The sequence below is a fragment of the Dipodomys merriami genome, unplaced genomic scaffold (assembly GCF_024711535.1).
Source record: "Dipodomys merriami isolate MVZ:Mamm:240054 unplaced genomic scaffold, mDipMer1.0.p SCAF_106, whole genome shotgun sequence".
Classification (NCBI taxonomy): Eukaryota; Metazoa; Chordata; class Mammalia; order Rodentia; family Heteromyidae; genus Dipodomys; species Dipodomys merriami.
The window spans coordinates 1,191,156-1,209,299 of NW_027202338.1; the positions used below are offsets into that span (position 1 = coordinate 1,191,156).

The 18,144-nt window shown below is 45.6% G+C and overlaps 1 protein-coding gene across 1 annotated transcript; it reads left to right on the forward strand.

The window, feature by feature from the left end:
* The first annotated feature begins 7,105 nt into the window (after window positions 1-7,105).
* On the forward strand, window positions 7,106-15,365 carry LOC138811713 (cytochrome P450 2G1). The gene is made up of 9 exons (XM_069999464.1): window positions 7,106-7,285; window positions 8,437-8,599; window positions 10,370-10,519; window positions 11,190-11,350; window positions 11,899-12,075; window positions 13,135-13,276; window positions 14,147-14,334; window positions 14,448-14,589; window positions 15,184-15,365. Exons 1-9 carry the CDS (start codon window positions 7,106-7,108, stop codon window positions 15,363-15,365), a joined length of 1,485 nt encoding a protein of 494 aa, XP_069855565.1.
* Window positions 15,366-18,144: the final 2,779 nt, after the last annotated feature.

The window sequence follows — 18,144 nt, forward strand, 5'->3', positions numbered from 1 at the left end:
TTGTGGTTAGCGATAAGCCACGGCTCCACTTTCAGGTTTTTAGGTGGTTCATGGCACATACGAGTCTCATAGACTTGCCTGCCCAGGCAGGCTTTGAACAGTGATCCTTAGGTATCAGCTTTCTGAGTAGCTGGGATGAAAGGCGTGAGCTGCTGGTGCCCGGCATGGCCTAGAGTTTCTAAGCTTTAGAAGCAAAGTCTCTGACGATAGAAGAAGAAGCTCCTGCTCTCCTTTCTGATCCACTGGTACCGATTCCCCCCCAGGATGGAAGTGATTCACTGCTTTCCAGAAATACCTGTGATTTGGTATACCAGAACTCTACCGTGCCTGTCGGGTCAAATGACCCCAGGTCAATCACCGTCCATTCAGATGAAGGAGATGACACAGGAACACATGAGGATCTGGTCAATGGAAAGTGATGAATTTCATTCACATGATGTTTCTGGAAGAAGATTCTGGAGCCAGGAAGCCAGTGGTTCACACCTGTAATCCTAGCGACTCAAGAAACTGAGATCTGAGAATCGCAGTTTGAAGCCGGCCTGGACAGGAAAGTCCTTGAGACTCTTTATCTCCAAGGAACCACCAAGAAGCCGGAAGTAGAATGGTGCTAGGGTGGTACAGTGCTAGCTTTGAGCACAAAAACGGAAGAGACAGTACCTTGGGCCTCAGTTGAAGCCTTAGTACACACACACACACAGACACACACACGTGCACACACACATGCACAAATGCATATGCAAGCAATGGCTAAAGTGGTGACAAAAAGCAAATAGCTCCAAGATAAGTTCAGAGGAGGGACAGGAAGTTATGTAAGCCCGTGGTCACAGCCAGCCCCTTTTGTATCCAATTCTCAGGATGCACTTAATCCAAAGGTGTTGTGGTTACTAAGAGGTGGAGCCCCAAGGCTATGGTAATCAGAGTGAGTACAATTCCTTCTTCCTGGTGCCTCACACCTTTTAGTGGTCCTTCCCATGGGAGAATATGAGAACCTAAGCCGCTACTAAGATACCTAAAGGTTACTACCTAAAGGTTTATCTCTTTGCTATGTATGGGAGCCATTTACATCTCTGATTTCCTCCCTCTGCCCCACCTGGAAACTTCCATGAGATGAAATATCAACCCTGCTCTTTTTTTTTTTTTTTTTTTGTTTTGGTCAGGGGCCTGAACTTTAGGCCTGGGCACTGTCCCTCAGCTCTTCAGCTCAAGGCTAGTGCTCTATCACTTGAGCCACAGTACCACTTGTGGCTTTTTCTGCTTATGTGGTGCTGGGGAATCAAACCCAGGGCCTCATGCGTGCAAGGCAAGCACTCTACCACTGAGCCACCTTCCCAGCCCCAGCCCTGCTCCTTTGTAGCTCAATTCTTTTCAGATTCCCCATCCATCCATCCATCCATCCTTCCATCCATCCTTCCATCCATCCATCTTCTCATGCCTGGAAGATTTCCCTTACCACTAACATCCACCTGCCTCTTCTTCCTTTAAGAATTGACCCCACCCCCTGCTGCTGCCAGGGCCAACCTGGGTGCTGGTGGCTCACGCCTATAATCCTAGCTACTCAGGAGGCTGAGATCTGAGACTCATCAAAGCCAACCCAAGCAGGAAAGTCCCATATGAGACTCTTATCTCCAATGAATCACCACCACCGCCAACAACATAAACCAAACCAGAACTGGAACTGTGGCTCAAGTGGTAGAGAACTAGCTTTGAGTACAAAAGTTCAAGGACATTGCCCAGGCCCTGAATTCAAAACCTAGGACTGGCATCAAAGGAACAACCCAACAAACCAAATCAACCAAACAACCAGAAAAAAAAAAAAAAACACCACCCACCACAACACACCAAAAAACAAAACCCCAACAATCAGAATTGAACCCTTAACTCTGAATGGAGCTCAAGATGATTCAATGGAAAGACTACACTTCCCAGCATCCTTTGCAGCTAGGCACACCTTTGAGATTATCAATGAGTGTGAGTGGCCTCATTGTGTGACCTCCAGGCTGTTTCCCAGCCCTGCTCCCTGTGGTCCTCTTGGGTGGAATGTCGTCCTCCACTGGGTAGATTGGGATGTCCCAGGAAATGGTGGAAACTCTTGAATCATTTGTGGTGGGTTTGATTGTTGCCGCTCAAATAGCACACTGGAGTATATCTTCGTTTTTGTATCTAAGTTGAGATTTTCCAGTCTGCAAAGTGGTTCAGACCCCATCTTGTTGATTTGTTGAGGAATTTATAGAATAATGATCCATGGAAAAATGCCTGACGGGTGTAGTGAGCAACTCGAGAAATACTAGTGACAGCTGGGAATGTGGCTCAGTGGTGGAGCGTTTGCCTCGCATGCATGAAGCCCTGGGTTCGATTTGTCAGTACCACATAAACATAAAAAGCCAGAAATGAAGCTGTGGCTCTAGTGGTAGAGTGCTAGCCTTGAGCACAGAGAGGCTCAGGGACAGTGCTCAGGTACTGGTGGCTCATACCTCTAATCCTAGCTACTCAGGAGGCTGACATCTGAGGATCATGGTTAGAAGCCAGCTGTGGCAGAAAAATCTGTGAGATTCTTATCTCCAACGAACCACCAGAAAACAGGAAGGAGAATTGTGGCTCAAAGTGGTAGAGCATTAGCCTTGAGCCAAAGAACTCAGGGATACCCAGGCCTTCAGTTCAAACCTCATGACCAACAAAACACCCCCCCCCCACTCCCACCCCCAGAAATACTGGGCTGGGAAGGTGGTTTAGTGGTAGAGTGCTTGCCTAGATGCATGAAACCCTGGGCTTGATTCCTCAGTACCCCATAAACAGAAAAACCAGAGGTGGTGCTGTGGGCTTAAGTGGTAGAGCGCTAGCCTTGAGCAAAAAGCAGCTCAGGGACAGTGCTCAGGCCCTCAGTTCAAGTCCTAGGACTGGCAAAAAAAGGAAAAAGAAATACTGGCAAGGCATGGTGGTATACACCTTTAATCCCAGCACTTGGGAGGCTGAGGAAGGAAGATTATAAATTCAAGACTGAGCCTGGGATACTTAGTAACAATTCAAAGAGACTTTTTAATCTCCAATGAATTATCAAAAAAAGCTGGAAGTGGAACTGTGGTTCAAGAGGTAGTACGCTTACCTTGAACAAGATAGTTGTGGTTTGCGAATGTTGGGAGGAGGGAGGGACAATGGGGAGTTATTATTTAATGGGTCTCAAGTTTTAGTTTCACAAAATTAAAAGAGTTACCGAGTTGGACAGTACCAGTAATTTTATAATCTAAATGTTCTTACTGTTGCTGATTTGTACACTTAAAAGCCATTCCAATGGTAAATATTGTATTAGATGTATTTTATCCTAGTTAACAACAACAACAAAAAACAAATAAAAATAGAAGACATGTTACACAATTGTGTGGACTTCGTAAGAGTCCATACACAGGAAATGCTAAAACAGGTAAAAAATAATCTGTAGTGGCAAAGGACTTTAGAATTTCTAATACCTTAAATATTACTACTAATTAAAATATGTTGTTCTTGCCAGGAGCCGATGGCTCCTGACTATAATCCTAGCTATTGAAGAGAATGAGATCTGAGAGTTGAGGTTCAAAGTCAGACCCAGAGTTAGAAAGATCATGAATCTTTTATAAGTTTTTTTTTTGGGGGTCCGGTCATGGGGCCTGAACTCTGGGCCTGGGCGCTGTCCCTCAGCTCTTCAGCTCAAGACTATTGCTCTACCACTTGAGCCACAGCGCCACTTCCGGCTTTTTTTCTTTTTGCTTATGTGGTGTTGAGGAATTGAACCCAGGGCCTCATGCATGCAAGGCAAGCGCTCTACCACTGAGCCACCTTCTCAGCCCTGACCGTGAGTCTTTTATGCCCAATTAATCATCAAAAAACTGGAAATGAAGCTGTGGTCCAAGTGGTAGAGGGCCAGCCTTGAACAAGTAAAGCCAAACAAGAACACAAGGCCCTGAATTCAAGCCTCAGTATCAGCACAATAAAAATAAAAATATATATGTAACAAAACTATTTTATAAATCAGGTGCTGGTGGCTCACGCCTGTCATCCTAGCTACTCAGGAAAATGAGAACTGAGGATCATGGTTCCAAGCCAGCATGGGTAGGAAAGTCTGTGAGACTCTTACCTCCAATGAACCACCAGAAAACCAGACGTAGTGTTGTGTCTTAAAGTGGGAGAGTGCTAGCCTTGAGTGAAAAAGTTCAGGGACAGAGTCCAGGCTCAGAGTGTCCCATAAAAGACACACACACACACACACACACACACACACACACACACACACACACACACACACACACATATATAATCAACATAGTAAAATAACTATATTCTTTCTATAGCTATATATATATATATATACACACATACATATATACATATATTTTTTAACATGTTCTTATAAAGTTTCCAGTGTTCTTTATTTTTTTTCTAATGTTCTAGGGGTCAAATACAGGACTTTACATGACAGAACTAGTGCTCTATCACTGAAATGAATCCTCAGCCCTCCAATTTGTATCTGTGTGTGTGTGTGTGTGTGTGTGTGTGTGTGAGGGTGGGTGGGTGTAAGTGTTTATGTGTGCATGCACACACTTGTCCTAGGGCTGTTCCTTAGCTTTTTCCACTCAAGGCTGGCATTCTACCATTTGAGCCATTTGGGTCTTTGAATAGTTCATTGGAGATAAGAGTCTCATGGACTTTCTTGCCTAGACTGGCTTTGAACCTCAATCCTCAGATCTCAGCCTCCTGAGCTGCTAGGATGTCAGGTGCAAGCACTGGTACCTGCCAGATGTTTGTTTGTTGTTTTTGCATGAGGAATTCCCTTCGTGATTTCTTATGGTGTTCCCTTGGAGGGGAAAGAAAAGTCACCAATTAATTTGTGCACGCTATAGAAAAGAGAACCCAAAAATTAGAGTAAAAAAAGTTAAATTTGTTTCAGACCTTTTGTGTGAAGAGTGCCAAACTGGAAGACACACACAATATCCATGTTGACATTGGGTCAAAGTGCTTTGAAATTGTATGCTGTTCTGGGAGGACCCTGAAAGCTGATCTATGTTCTCTGTGTTCCTGGCAGGTTTTGTGCTCAGTAGCAGCCTGACTGATGCTCCTGCCAAATAGCTCTGGTGAATTTCCTATAGTTATCAAAGCTTCAGGAGTGCCTGATGTTAGCAACAATTTTGTAGGGCTGAGGGAAGCAAAAGGGACCCAAGTCTCTCCTGGGGTGTTGGGCTAGGAGCTAAACAAGTAACTGGGAAATCCCTGTGACAAGTACCTCTTTTCATGCTTATTTCCTCTTCTTTTATGTATGGTATGATGTTGAAAGTCAGGACATTTTGACCTTGTCTGTATGTGTGTGTGCATGTGCGCGTGCATGTGTGCATGTGTGTCTGTGTTTGCCAGTACTGGGGCTTGAACTCAGGGCCTGAGCACTGTCCCTGAGCTTTGTCACTCAAGATTGGTGCTCTACCACTTGAGCCACAGCTCCACTTCTGACTGGCTCCAACAGTTCGTTGAAGAGATTATTCTTTGTTTCTTCTTTTTTATTGTATTGTTAAGATGCTGTACAGAGGGGTTACAGTTACATGAGTAAGGCAATGAATACATTACTTATCGATCATTGTTACTTCTTCCCTTCCTTATTGTTGTCCCACTATCCCTTCCCTCCCCCACCTCCCACAGTCTACCCCTCTCCTTCCCTCAGGACTCCCCCCTCCCTCCCCTCACCTGGCCTGAAGTTGTAAAGTTCGTTTCCAATATACTGTTCTGTGGGTATCTTTGTTGCAATGGGTCATCCTGTGTCCTTGTTTCAGTGTTTTGTTATTCCCCTTCCCATCCCCAATTAGACGTATGTATATACAAGATGCAGGGTATTGAAATCGAGTACAGTGACAACAGGGGATATGCCATAGGGGAAAGACCATACAAAGGAAACAACAACAACAACAAAAAATAAAGTCACATGGTACATTTAAAACAGTAACAAAAAAGACAGAACTCTTGTGTCCATATCTTGGGGTTCATTTCACTTAGCATCATCTTATATCATCATTTGTACGTGTTGTTTTTGAGCTTTTCAATTCATCTGATACGATTACCCTATGTGTATACTAATTATTGCAAATAAGGGAAACCTTGGGACTTAAATTTCTTTGGGACTGGGTAACTTCACTTAATAAGATTTTTTCCAAGCCTTACCATTTCCTAACAAATGGGGCGGTGTCATTCTGATGGAGGCATAGAATTCTATTGCTTATATGTACCACATTTTCTGGATCCATTCATCTACTGAGGAGCATCTGGGTTGGTTCCATATCTTAGCTATGGTAAATAATGCTGCGATAACCATAGTTGTGCTGGTAGCTTTAGTATGGCCTTGTTTGTGATCATTTGGGCAAATGCCCAGAAGTGGGATTGCTGGGTCATGGGGAGCTCTATGTATAGTCTTTTCAGGAGCCTCCATACTGCTTTCCAGAGTAGCTGAACAAGTTTACACTCCCACCAACAGTTCAGTAGGGTTCCCTTTTGGCCACATCCCCTCCAGCATCTGTTGTTATTAGATTTGATTATAGCCATTCTTACAAGATTATTCTTTTCCTTTTGGCTTCCTGTCAAAATTAAGAATTGGAATCTGGGTGCTGGTGGCTCAAGCCTGTGATCCTAGGTACTCAGGAGACGGAGATCTGAGGATCGTGGTTAAAAGCCAGTCTTGGCAGGGGAATTCCCATGAGACTCTTATCTCCAATCAACCACCAGAAAACCTGAAGCAGCACTGTGGCTAAAAGTGGTAGAGCACTAGCTTTGAGCAAAAGAGCTCAGAAACAGTGCTCAGACCCTAGTTCAAGCCCTACAACTGATAAAAAAAATGAAGAAGAAGAAGAAAACCAACAAGAAATAGGAAGAAAGGAGAAGGTTCCTTTCCAGAGATTTTCCCAACAGTGAACTCAATACATTTGTACTCAGGGTGGGAGATTACGAGTTACATAAACCCCCTGCCAAGGAATCTGTTCCTCTTATAGCATTACACCAGCACACTCGAATTTCAGGATGTTCAGATTTCAATTTAAGCTCCCAGAGACTATTTAGGAAGGATCTGAAGCCGAGGAGCGAACCTCTCTGTCCGTGTGGCACAATGGACCTAGGAGGGGCTTTGACCATCTTTCTGGCATTCAGTTTGTCTTGTCTGTTCATCTTCATGGCCTGGAAGCAAATCAACAAGGGAGGAAAGCTGCCCCCCGGCCCCACCCCAATTCCTTTCCTGGGGAACGTGCTGCAGGTCCGCATTGATGCCTTTTTTCACTCTTTCATGAAGGTGAGTCTGTGGGCCTCCCCCCACAGGAGAGGAAGTCATGAACCCCACTGCCAGGTGCCCAGGGCGAAAGCACACATAGAGGACACACTTGGTTGGCCATCTTAGAATGTGGAAAACAATCCCAGAATCAGAAACTAAATGAGAACTTACTTGTGCATCAGGGTACATCTATGCTTAATGTCAGGAGTTTGGAAGACAAGTTGGAGGGTCAGTATCTCAAGATTCTAGAAAGTTACCCTGGGTGTCAGTGGCTCATGCATGGGATCTTAGCTAATGAAGAAGCTGATATCTGAGGATCCTGGTTCAAAGCCATCCTGAGCAAGAAAGTCTGTGAGACTCTTATCTCCAATTCACCAGCCCCCCAAAAAAAAAAAAAAGCCAGAGGTAGCTCAAAGTGGTAGAGTGCTAGCTAAGAGTCAGCACCCAGGCCTTGAGTTCAAGTCCTAGTACACACACACACACACACACACACACACACACACACACACACACACACACACACACACACACACACACACACAGCATATACACAGAAAACACATGGTCAGAAAGTTAATGTTTTAGAGAGAAGCATGGATCTGAATTCATCTAATCCACATCCATCACTTTACAGATGATGAAACTAGAACATTCATCTTTTGTGTGTGTGTGTGTGTGTGTGTGTGTGTGTGTGTGTGTGTGTGTGTGTGTGTGTGTGTGTGTGTGTGTGTGTGTGTGTGTATGCTAGTTCTGCAGCTTGAACTCAGGGCCTGGGTAGGCACTGTTTCTAAGCTTTTGTGCTCAAGGCTCGAACCACAGATCTACTTCTGGCTTTTTGGTGGTTCATTGGAGATGAGAGTCTCACACAATTTCCTGCCAAGGCTGGCTTTGAACCATGATCCTCAGATCTCAGTCTCCCAATTAGCTAGGATGACAGATTTGAACCACCAACCCCTGTGGACTTTCATCTTTGGTTATCTGGATGTGAGTCCCCACCCAGCCTCTGCCCCAGGTCGCAGAAGTAGACTGTCCATTAGTTCTTTCAAACCTAGGAGGTATCTTTATCTGTTATTGCACTCCTCTGGAATCCCTCTACTCTCTATCAGCTCCTTGACTGGTCCCTGTGTCCTGCTCTAATCCATCATCTCCTCCATGCCTTCCTTCCCTCCCAGCTCCAGAAGAAATATGGCAATGTGTTCACTGTGTACTTGGGTCCCCGGCCAGTGGTTATTTTATGCGGACATGATGCAGTAAAGGAGGCGTTGGTAGATCAAGCAGATGACTTCAGTGGCCGTGGAGAAATAGCAACCATAGAGCGGAACTTCCAAGGCTATGGTAAGTCACAACCATGACCAAACACCACCAAAGAAAAGTGATCACTATGTCAAAACTAGATCACACACACACACACACACACACACACACACACGCACACACACACACACACACACACACACACACACACACACACACTGGATGTGATAAATGATATGGGACTCCAGACTTTCACTCACAATGAGATCAAAGATGAACACAAAGGCACAATGCCTACATGCTTCTGATCATATAAAATAATACCGAATGAGCTAGGTGTCAGTGGCTCATGCCTGTCATTCCAGCTACTCAGAAGGCTGAGATCTGAGATGGGGGTTTGAAGCCAGCCTGGGTAGAAAAGTCCCCTTGAGACTGCTATCTCCAATTAAAAACCAGAAGTGTCACTGTGGCTTAAAGTGGTAATGCTCTAGCCTTGAGCAAAAGAGCTCAGAGACAGTGCCCAGGCCCTGAGTTCAAGCCCTATAACCACCAAAAAAGAAAGAAAGTAAGAAAGAAGGAAAGAGAGAGAGAAAGAAAGAAAGAAAGAAAGAAAGAAAGAAAGAAAGAAAGAAAGAAAGAAAGAAAGGAAGGAAGGAAGAAAGAAACAAAGAAATAAAGAAAGGAAGAAAGAAAGGAAGAATGGAAGGAAGAAAGGAAGAAAGGAAGAAAGAAAAGAAAGAAATGTTCACAGTGCATTTAGTATGTTCCATGTTTTGTAAGAAGAGCAGGAATCCTTGTTTTGAGTCCTTTGAGGAAACTATCAAAATTAGGTTAATTTTGCTAACATGAAAGCTGATGGTGAGAGACAGAAGGTAATAATACATGGTGAGTGGCTTTCCACTTTGATTTTTATTATTAATTGGTGTGTATGTGTGTGTGTGTGTCAGCCCTGGGGCTTGAACTCAGATCCAGTACAATGTCCCTGAGGTGGTTTTTTTTTTTTTTCGGTCATGGGGCTTGAACTCTGGGCCTGGACACTCTCTCTCAGCTCTGCAGCTCAAGGCAAGCGCTTTACCACTTGAGCCACAGCGCCACTTCCTGTCCCTGAGTTTTTTCACCTCCTCAGTAGCAAGGATTCCAGGATTGAGGCACCGGCACATGGCCCTGCCAACATTGAGTTTTATCTTACCCCGCATACACATGTGTTTTCTAGAAGCTCCAGAAGGTTCTTTTCTAGTGTTTCTCTGGCACCCGCCTGTCTGCATCCTTCCATCCTAATCAGGTTACCTTGTCTGTTCCATCTCTAATCTACCCCTTGGTCCCTGTATTTTTTCTCCTCCTATCTATTGCTCCATAAATCTGTCAAAATATATTTATTAGAGATTCTTCTAATAAAGAAGAATCTTTCCAAACAACTATATATACTAACCTATCAATTTTTTTATTCACTCATCAATCTATCATCTTATCTATTCTTTTACAAGCTTCTTCATCATTCATAAATCTGTTACTCTTTCATCCATCCACCAATTTATCCATCTGTCCATCCATTTCTCCATTACCCATCCATTCATCCATCCATGCACCCATCCATCCATTGCACCCACCTGCTATTCCAGTCATAAACCCTTCCATTCATCAAATTACATTTCCAAACAACTCACTAATCTGGTTATTTCCACATGAGAGTTAATCTTAATGTTACCCCAACACCCACTGAGTGGAAAATTGGGGGAAGTTTCCCCCAGAGCAGTATTGAGACCTTTGTTAATCCGTCTCCATCCTGACTACCACAGTGTTGACCACAGAGCAGGGCAGGGTGGAGGGAAGATGATTCTGACATCTTGGCAGGTTTGGTTATGGCCAATGGAGAACGATGGAAGGTTCTTCGCCGTTTTTCTCTGACTGTCCTTCGAAACTTTGGGATGGGAAAGCGGAGCATTGAGGAGCGGATTCAGGAAGAGGCTGGGTACCTACTAGAGGAATTCCGGAAGACAAAAGGTATGGAGGTTGGGGGGCGCTCCCCAATGGCTGCTAGGTGATGGGATGTCAGTGGAGGAAGAGTTCAATTATAAGAAGATGGGCCTTGGTGGCAGAAAACTGAAATGGGAGATGGAAACTCTCCAGATTTACTGAGATTTCCAGCCAGGTTCCAGGTTAAAAAACTAACATATGATATCCATAGCTCATTCCTGTAACCCTAGCTCCTAGGAGGCTCAGACCTTGAGGATCGTGGTTCAAAGCCAGGTAGGAAAGTCTGTAAGACTCTTTGTCTCTTGTTAACCACTAAAACCACAAGTGGAGCTGTGGCTCAAGTGATAGATCAGCAGACTTCACCCCGAGTTCAAGCCCAGTACCCACCAAAAAAAAGTCAACATGGAAGACCCTTAGAAACTACTTATCCAGAGCCCTTCATCAATGGACTCCCAAAATCTGTATGTAGAGTTTTGGTGATAAGGGTGTAGCCAGGGCTGGTTTTATACTCCCAGTTATTCTCAGCCTGCCCAGTGCTGGGTCTATACTCATGTACGACTATACCCAGCCCTCAGTGTGCTTACTGCACATCAGGAACTGAGTGAAGCCTTTTTTTTATAACTCCATTACTGTGCGTGATCACCTCCAACATGAATGATTTCCACTCCCTCCCTTCCCCTCACTCCCCCCCTGCCAGGCACCCCGATTGATCCCACCTTCTTCCTGAGCCGCACGGTGTCCAATGTCATCAGTTCTGTGGTCTTCGGAAACCGCTTTGACTACGAAGACAAGCAGTTCCTGAGCCTTCTGGGGATGATTAATGAGACTTTCATTGAGATGAGTGTGCCCTGGGCCCAGGTAACCATGGGGAGTCACTTTCCCTGCCCTTTCCCCGGGGTCCCCAACTCTGACATGCACCAGTGACTCATGCCTGTCATCCTAGCTACTCTCAGGAGACTGAGATCTGAGGATCTTGGTTCAAAGCCAGCCTGGGCAGAAAAGTCCATGAGACTCTTATCTCCAATAAACCACTAGAAAATCGGAAGTGGTGCGGAGGCTCAAGCAGTAGAGTGCTCGCCTTGAGCTGACGAGCACAGGAATAGTGCCTAGGCTCAGAGTTCAAACCCCACACCTGACAAAAAAGAAAAAAAGAAAATGAGAAGTGGCGTTCTGATTCAAAGTGGTAGAGAGCTAGTCTTGAGCACAAAGAGGCTCAGAGACAGTGCCCAGGCCCCGAATTCAAAACCCATGAATGACAAAAATCAATCAATCAATCAATCAATCAATAAAGGGCACCCCAAATTCTCAACCCCAACTCTCTCCTGACCCCAGACTCAGGCCACCTGGTTGGTTCCCCTGGCCCCTGGGCCCTATGGCCAACACATCTCTGTCACTTGTGTCCACAGCTGTATGACATGTATTCGGGAGTCATGCAGTATTTGCCCGGAAGACACAATCACATCTATGACTTGATAGAGGACCTTAAGGCCTTTGTAGCGTCCAGAGTCAAGGTCAATGAAGCCACACTTGACCTCCAAAACCCTCGAGATTTCATCGACTGCTTCCTTATAAAGATGCACCAGGTACACGGTTCCCCCCGCCCCAGCCCTGTTCTTTCTCCTCAAAGTCTTGCTGGGGTCAGTTAATCCTTATGTACATGTGGTGGAAGAAAAGAGTAAGTATTTCATACAGTTCACAGTGTGTGTTTGTGTGTGTGTGTGAACACATGCATGCACATGCGTGTACCCGCCAGTACTGGGGCTTGAACTCAGGGCCTGGGTGCTATCCCTGACCTTTTTCCTTCAAGGCTAGTGCTCTACCACTTGATCCACAGCTCCACTTCTGGCTTTTTTGGTGGCTCAGTAGAGATAATAGTCTCATGGATTTTCCTGACTAGACTGGCCTTGAACCTTGACCCTCAGATCTCAGCCTCCTGAATATCTAGGATAACAGGTGCAAACCACTAGCACCCAGCTAGAAATTTGCATCTTTGCATTGCAACATTTTCATGATAGAGTATTAGCCTTGAGCACAGAGAGGCTCAGGGACAGAGCCCAGGCTCCGAGTTTCAGCCCCAGGGTTGACAAAAACAAAACAAAACAGAAAGGAAGTTTTAATGACACTCTGCTTTCTTCTCCCAGTTCTCTCTCTCCCCCTCTTCCCCACCTCCCCCTCACCCACCCTGTGTCTGCCTTACTATTTTCAGATTCACTCCTGCTTCTGGACTTTGTTTACCCATATGTTATATTTTGGAAAACAATTGCCTTTCTGGGCACCTGTGGCTCATGCCTGTATTCTTAGGCATTCAGGAGGCTGAGATCTGAGGATCATGGTTCAAAGCCAGCCCAGGCAGGAAAGTACATAGTAGACTCATCTCCAATGAACCACCAAAATAAAATCCGGAAGTGGTGTTGTGGCTAAGGTGGTAGAGGGCTGGCCTTGAGCAAAACAGCAAAGGGACAGCACCCAGGCCCAGAGTTCAAGCCCCAGGACTGACACACACACACACACACACACACACACACACACACACACACCACACATACACACACATAAATCTGCCATGTACATGGGTGGAGGGGAACCCCAACAACACAGAGACAGAAGAAGGTAATCCTATTCACGATCTCCTTCTCTCCCAGGATAAAAAGGATCCACACACAGAATTCAACCTCAGGAACTTGGTGCTCACCACCCTCAATCTCTTCTTTGCTGGCACAGAAACAGTGAGCTCGACCCTACGCTATGGAATGTTGCTCTTAATGAAATATCCTCAGGTAGAAGGTGAGCTGAGCTGACATCTCCCACTCCTCTAATAGGAAGGAAGGAAGATACCATCTTGAAAGGGCCAGATATACCAGGCACTGGTGGCTCATACCTGTCATCCTAGCTATGGAGGCTGAGATCTGATGATCATGGTTCAAAGCCAGCCTGGGCAGAAAAGTCTGTGAGACTCTTATCTCAATAAACCAGCAAAAAAAATGCTAGAAGTCGGGGCTGGGAAGGTGGCTCAGTGGTAGAGCACTTGCCTTGCATGCATAAGGCCCTGAATTCTATTCCTTAGCACCACATAAGCAAAAAGAAAAAAGCTGGAAGTGGCGCTGTGGCTCAAGTGGTAGAGTGCTAGCCTTGAGCTGAAGAGCTGAGGGACAGCGCCCAGGCCCAGAGTTCAGGCCTCATGACCGGACCCCCCCCAAAAAATGCTAGAAGTGAAGTTATGGGTCAAGTGGTAGAGCTCTAGCTTTGAGTGGAAAAGCTCAGATTGTGACCAGGCCCTGAGTTCAAGCCCCAGTACCAACACAAAAAACCAACAAAATAAACAAAGCACACAAGGCTTTTACCTTCAGAGGTGAACAATAATTTGTAATGGAGATAAAGCAATCTCTACATCTAAGGATCTATAACTCTATGGTATTTGCAAAATCCAGACCAGCATCTGCCTTAGCTACTCTGACAGAAACACCTGCTGCTCTTTCTTGCCTTCTTTTGCTCAAGGCTAGCACTCTACCACTTGAGCCACATCACCATTTCCAGCCTTTACTGTTTATGTGGTACCCAGGGCTTCATGCAGGCTAGGCATGCACTATATCCCTAAGCCATATTCCCAGCCCTTTCCTGCCTTCTTTTGTGAAATGTCTTCCTGGATTCTTCCAGCTAAGGTCCAGGAAGAGATTATCCAGGTGATTGGACCACACCGGATTCCCACAGTGGATGACCGCATTAAGATGCCCTACACGGATGCCGTCATCCATGAGATCCAGAGACTGACGGACATCGTGCCCCTGGGAGTCCCCCATACCGTCGTCCGGGACACTCACTTCCGAGGCTACTTTCTGCCCAAGGTGATAGTTTTTACTGTCATTTCTTTATCTCCTCCACGCCCTCCCCCCCCCCCCCCCCCAATGCTCCTTATTCAACACTGACTTTTTCTTAATTCCCTCCATCTTCTCACCAGGGCACAGATGTCTATCCACTACTTGGCTCTGTCCTCAGAGACCCCAAATACTTCCAACACCCAAATGACTTTTATCCTCAGCACTTCCTGGATGAACAGGGACGCTTCAAGAAGAATGATGCCTTTGTGGCCTTTTCTTCTGGTGAGTTCCCATGGTCTATGAAACTCCCCCCAATAAGGACTAGAACCATATCTTCAAGTCCACATCAAAAGGGGATACAAAGGGCTATGTCACAGAATCATTAAATCCTAGCATCCCAGAATCAAAAATCTGAATGACTGACTCCATGATTAGGGGAGAAAATGGTAGCTCTGGGCATGGTGGTGCATGCTTGTAATCCCAGCATTTGAATAGTTGAGGCAAGAAGATCGAGAGTTCCACTTTAGAACAACAGTACCACTGGACAAAGCCTCAACAGATTTCTTTCCATTAAGAAACAAATTTAACACAGGCGCTGGTGGCTCAAGCCTGTCATCCTAGCGACTCAGGAGGCTGAGATCTGAGGCTCACAGTTCAAAGCCAGCCAACGCAGAAAAATCCATTTCACTCTTATCTCCAATAAGCCACCAAAAAGCGGGAAGTGGTAGAGGGCTAGTACTCTATCACTCTACTCAAATGGTAGAATGTTAGCCTCAAGGTTGGGAGGGGAATTCAAGCCCCAGAACTGGCACTAAAAGAAAAGAAAAAAAAATCCCTAGACCCTGTTCAACCCTCCCACCTCTTCTGTACCCTTAGGAAAGCGGATCTGCGTTGGGGAGGCCCTGGCCCGCATGGAACTCTTCCTCTACTTCACCTCCATTCTTCAGAACTTCTCCTTGCGCTCACTAGTGCCACCTGCTGACATTGATATCACCCCCAGAATTTCAGGCTTTGGCAACATCCCCCCAGTGTACAAGCTCTGCCTGGTGGCCCGCTGAGTGCCCCCTCCTGGGCCAATAAGAACCTTCCTGTTGCACAGGGTCCATGTCTCCTCCTTCTCCTCTTCATCCACCAATAAAGAACCTCCGCTTTGTACTGGCCCCATCTCACCTCCTCTTCCTCTTCCTCCTCTTCCTTCTGCTTGTCTTCCTCTTCTCAATATCACACTAAGAGTTGGCACTCTCCCTATTTTCCCTCAGGCTTAAGTCAGGAAGAGTCATCTACAAACACACAGCTGGATATTTTATTCAGGAGGAGAAAACATTAAAAAAAATCTATGCCCTGTCCAAGATTTTGTGAGTTAACACAAACTCCAAACCCTTCTTGCCTTAAAATCTGCCTACACCAAACTCTGGTACTTTTTTTTCTCTACATCTTTATGTTGTCTCTTTATTTTCCTCTTCTTTTCTGCCATGGATGTTACCAAAATGTAGTCCCTAATCCATTTCTCCTGTATTTCCATCTTCCTTCTCCCTCCTCCCTCAATAAAGTCAACACCAAACTCAAGACTGTTAAATGTAAACAAGTTTATTGTGCATCGTGCAAACACTCAGATTATCTATGCTAACAACTTGAAATTGAGATAGGAAAATGAAGAGCACAAGGAAAGGGGAGAGTAAAAAAAAAAGTAAAATATAGAGACAAGAGCTCTGGGCTCACAAGAAAACCCCAACGTGAACTGAAAATGACCCCATGAAGGTCCTGGACCTTCAAAAAACCTAGGTGAAAATGTCACTAACAGCCAGGTGCTGGTGGCTCATGCTTGTAGTTCAGCTACTCAGGAGGCTGAGATCTGAGAATCATGGTTCAAATTCATCCCAAGCAGGAAAGTCCATGAAGGTCTTATCTCAAATGAAGCACTGAAAAGCTTGAAATGGAGCTGTGGCTCAAATAGTAGAGTGCCAATCTTCAGCACAAAAGCTCAGGGACTGTGCCCAGGCTCTGAGTTCAAGTCCTAAGACCTCAGGGACAGTGTGTAGGTCCGAATTCAAGCCCCAAACTGGTGCACACACACACACACACACACACACACACACACACACACACACACGACACTAACAGTATCATCAGGCTTGATCTTTATTTTCACCCTTCTGCATTGTGTGTGTGTGTGTGTGTGTGTGTGTGTGTGTGTGTGTGTGTGTGTGTGTGTGTGTGTGTGTGTGTGTGTGTCCTGGGGCTTGAACTCAGGGCCTGAGCACTGTGCTTTTCCCTTTTGTGCCCACAGCTATCCCCTACTACTTGAGCCACAACTTCACTTCCAGCTTTTTGGTGGTTCATTGGAGATAAGAATCTCAGGGGGTTTCTTGTCCAGCTTGGCTTCATCAAACTGGGACATTCAGAACTCAGCCTCCTGAGTAGCTAGGATTATGGGTGTGAGTTACCAGTGTTGGCCTATTGGCTCTTTTTATTCTTTTATATTTTTTGAAAGCTTACTTTAGTATTTACTAAGAGTACAAGAAAGTGGGCAATTGATATGAAAAGTCCATGGCTGGGCTGGGAATGTGGCTTAGTGGTAGAGTGCTTGCCTAGCATGCATGAAGCCCTGGGTTCGATTCCTCAGTACCACATGAACAGAAAAAGCTGGAAGTAGGCCTGTGGCTCAAGTGGTTGAGTGCTAGCCTTGAGCAAAAGAAGCTCAGGGACAGTGCCCAGGCCCAGAGTTTGAGCCCTAGGACTGGCAAAAAGAATAAAGAAAAAGAAAAAAAGAAAGGTCCATGGCTGCATATGTCTTTGCATGAGGAAATCTTCCAGGCTGGGTAGTAACTGTGGTGTCAAGTCTGTGTTGGGCCAAGGTTAGATGCTGGGCTCTGAGGCTGGCCTGAGGTCTCTGGGGTTGATACTGGGCCCCATCAGAGTGGGAAGGGCAGAAACTTTGCTCCGCCCATATGCACAAACTCTGCCCATCTGCTTGCTTCTGGGCCTAGGAGACAGGCTTTAGAAGAACACAGGTCTGGTGGAGCTATTGATTGGCGGCTGGGGATGAGTAGGACGTGGATGTTGGCTCATGACTTCCCTGAATAATTGCCTGTCTGTCTAGAGCAGACTCCAAAAGGAGGGAGCATCAAGGCTTATTTGGATCATCTGCTGGCTGCTGAGGTGGGGTTGGGCCCTATTCTCCTTCTGCAAGCGAAGCATTTGTGTGTAATTTCTGGGCAGGAACCATTCTGGTATCTACACATATTAGTTATCCAAACAACCAGACAGAGGAAAACAAAAGACACTTTCTTCTCTTCCTTGGTTTTCTCCTTCATGACATTTTGCTAACCTTACTCCCTGCTCCAAACTCTCAGAAAGAAAGCACCCCACCCAAACGCTCAGAAACACAAATATTTTCAATATTCTAGTCACAACCTCTTAATCCCCAGCCTCACCTTCCCTTTCCCTCGCCTGGTTGGCCTGGCACTACCTGATGGCTTGGATCTTTGGTTAAGATTGCAGAGAACATAAACAGTAGGTGGAAGATCAAATCTCTTTCCTCTTAAGAGACACGTGCGTGCATGCGTGCACTGAATGTGGGGCTTGAACTAGGGGCTTGGCACTGTCCCTGAATTTTTGTGTTCAAGACTGATGCTCTACCACTAGAACCACAGCTACACTTCTGACTTGATAGATAAGGATCTCAACAAAATTTCTTGCCTGGCTGGCTTTGAACTGTGATACTCAGATCTCAGCTTCCCGAGGAGCTTGGATTATAGGCATGAGCCACTGATGCCCAACCTTAAGAAACTTTTGAAAATCTATTTTTTTTTTCAGCGCTGAGGACTGAACTCAGGG

Coding starts and splice junctions, on each gene's coding strand:
- LOC138811713 (XM_069999464.1), top strand. CDS start 7,106: ATGGACCTAGGAGGGGCTTTGACCATCTTTCTGGCATTCAGTTTGTCT. Junction 10,520..11,189: donor GGAATTCCGGAAGACAAAAG/GTATGGAGGTTG, acceptor CCCCCCTGCCAG/GCACCCCGATTGATCCCACC. Junction 14,590..15,183: donor CTTTGTGGCCTTTTCTTCTG/GTGAGTTCCCAT, acceptor CTGTACCCTTAG/GAAAGCGGATCTGCGTTGGG.